The sequence below is a fragment of the Pterocles gutturalis genome, unplaced genomic scaffold (assembly GCF_000699245.1).
Source record: "Pterocles gutturalis isolate BGI_N339 unplaced genomic scaffold, ASM69924v1 scaffold31627, whole genome shotgun sequence".
Taxonomy (NCBI): domain Eukaryota; kingdom Metazoa; phylum Chordata; class Aves; order Pterocliformes; family Pteroclidae; genus Pterocles; species Pterocles gutturalis.
Window position 1 is genome coordinate 24,512 of NW_010111192.1, and position 1,928 is coordinate 26,439.

Consider the following 1,928-nt stretch of genomic DNA (forward strand, 5'->3'; position numbering starts at 1 on the left):
AGGAGGTTAAACTTTATGATCTGGCCTAAATTCTTAAGACTTCAGTTTTCAGAAACTGGAAAAATATTCACAGAGCTAAAGAGTGCATGTATGGTCAAGATTAGTGCTGTTTAAAATATAAATTGGTGAAACTTTGTAACACCATTGATAATTGTAAAATACCTTTAATTAGGGTTTTGAAATCCTGAGCATAATATACCTTTTTTTTTTTAAGGTTAGTTGCATGTCTGGTCTTTTCTGTCTTTGGTAAATTGTTTTGATAAGCCAAGCCACACATATTGTGCTTTTCCAGGGTTAAGTCTGTCAATTCTCCAGTCAGTTGTAGCATACTGTACATTCACTGTTCTTGCACTGCAGATTGTGCTAGGGTCTTTCAAGATGAATTTGCCAATCGTTCTGTCAGTGGCCTATGATCAATGCTGTAGAGTGAGCAGTTTATCTAAAACAGAACTAGTAACAAAGCTTTCGGGAAAAACATTTTCTCTGAATGCTGGTATAAGTGTGCGTGGTTTAAAATCCTGCCGTTCCAAGTCTAAACTTCCTTGGTTGCCTTCTGTAGAGGCTTTGCATATATCGGCTTGGTTCTTCTTGTTGACACCTTTTTCAATTGGGATAATTTTGTGGTTTGCTGGAGAGGGGCCAAAATTGTTTTATACGTTTAAGATCTTTGTCTCAAATCTCATTGCCTCTTTCTGTCTTCCAGGCTTTCCAAGCTCTGTTTTCCTTTGGCTGATTCTGTTGAGTTGATTATTGTATAATTACATTGAGTGGTTCTTACAGAGTAGCTCCAAGTCATTGCCACTGTAAATATATACAAGTAAGCACCTGCACTTCAGAGTGCTGGTTCAGTCTCTTCATATCTACAGAAGTCTCTGTGTTTAAATTTAGTTTTAATGTCCAGTCTAAATATTTACAGGAGTGCATTTCAAGTGGCCACTTAAACAGAGGAAGTAGCAATAATCTGTATCTCTGGTCTACTGTTTGTTAGGTGTTACACCAACAACTAAGTTATCTGCAATTTTTCTAATCATAACTATTTCTAATTTTTTAGGTTAGAAAAGGAATACACTACAATAAAGACAAAAGAAATGGAAGAACAAGTTGAAATTAAAGTAAGAGAGCCTCAACAAATCTATCTATGGATCAGTTTAATTCGTAGATGTGGGGTTACGTATTTGATCTGTATATGTAGTAGGACATGTAACTGAGGTCCCCAAATTATTTTATTTCAGCATATGTGTTTGGGGTGTCTGTTCATAAAGGACACTTATAGTGAAATTATTAAGACTTTGATGGACATTTAAATAAAAATCTTTGCAGTCCTGCAGTACTTAGTTTTCATTGTTTTCTGCTGACTAAAGCTTGATTACAGATGGCCTCATTTACCAGAGGTTCTGAATATGGTAGTTTAGATGTAGCTGTCCCACATAGGAGGTTTGTAAGATGTTAAGATAGAGTTTATCAGGATGCACTTAAATGCATTTATCGTTGTGGTTTATAATTGATTTTGACATCTTGGGGTTGTTTTAATGCATTGGACCCAAGATTGAATGTCTTCTGTCTGCAGTCACTTTTTCTTTTGGAGCTTCTGTGTTTGTTACATAACGCAGGGCAGAGTTTTTTCCGCAAGTGCAGGTTTTTTTCCCTCTTACTAAATGACCTACTTCCTATATGTACTTAATCACTGCATCTTTTTGCTTTTGTGACATAAATAGGCTTTTGCTGCTTTTTTTTTTCCTTTTCACGTTTTTTTCAGTGTGGTGTTTGATCTGGATTTGCTTCCTTGTGTCATGTTTTTAGCCAGTTCCATGACAAATGGCACTGAGAGAAATGATGGGCAAGTGTAGTATACAAAGCTTAGTAGAGGGAGTGAGGTACAGCCTTCCTTCTTCCTGTCCACTGCTAGTCATTTTGTCTTTCAGTATCAG

The 1,928-nt window shown here is 36.3% G+C and overlaps 1 protein-coding gene across 1 annotated transcript in view; it reads left to right on the top strand.

Moving 5' to 3' along the window:
• The window catches only part of LOC104461923 (ecotropic viral integration site 5 protein homolog), a gene marked incomplete at its 3' end in the record, with an annotated part of 13,548 nt that extends 12,436 nt beyond the window's left edge, over nucleotides 1-1,112 (top strand). Inside the window, exon 9 of the mRNA XM_010073669.1 lies at nucleotides 1,052-1,112. Coding sequence (XP_010071971.1) covers nucleotides 1,052-1,112 — 61 coding nt within the window. The remainder of the gene's footprint in view (nucleotides 1-1,051) is intronic.
• Nucleotides 1,113-1,928: the final 816 nt, after the last annotated feature.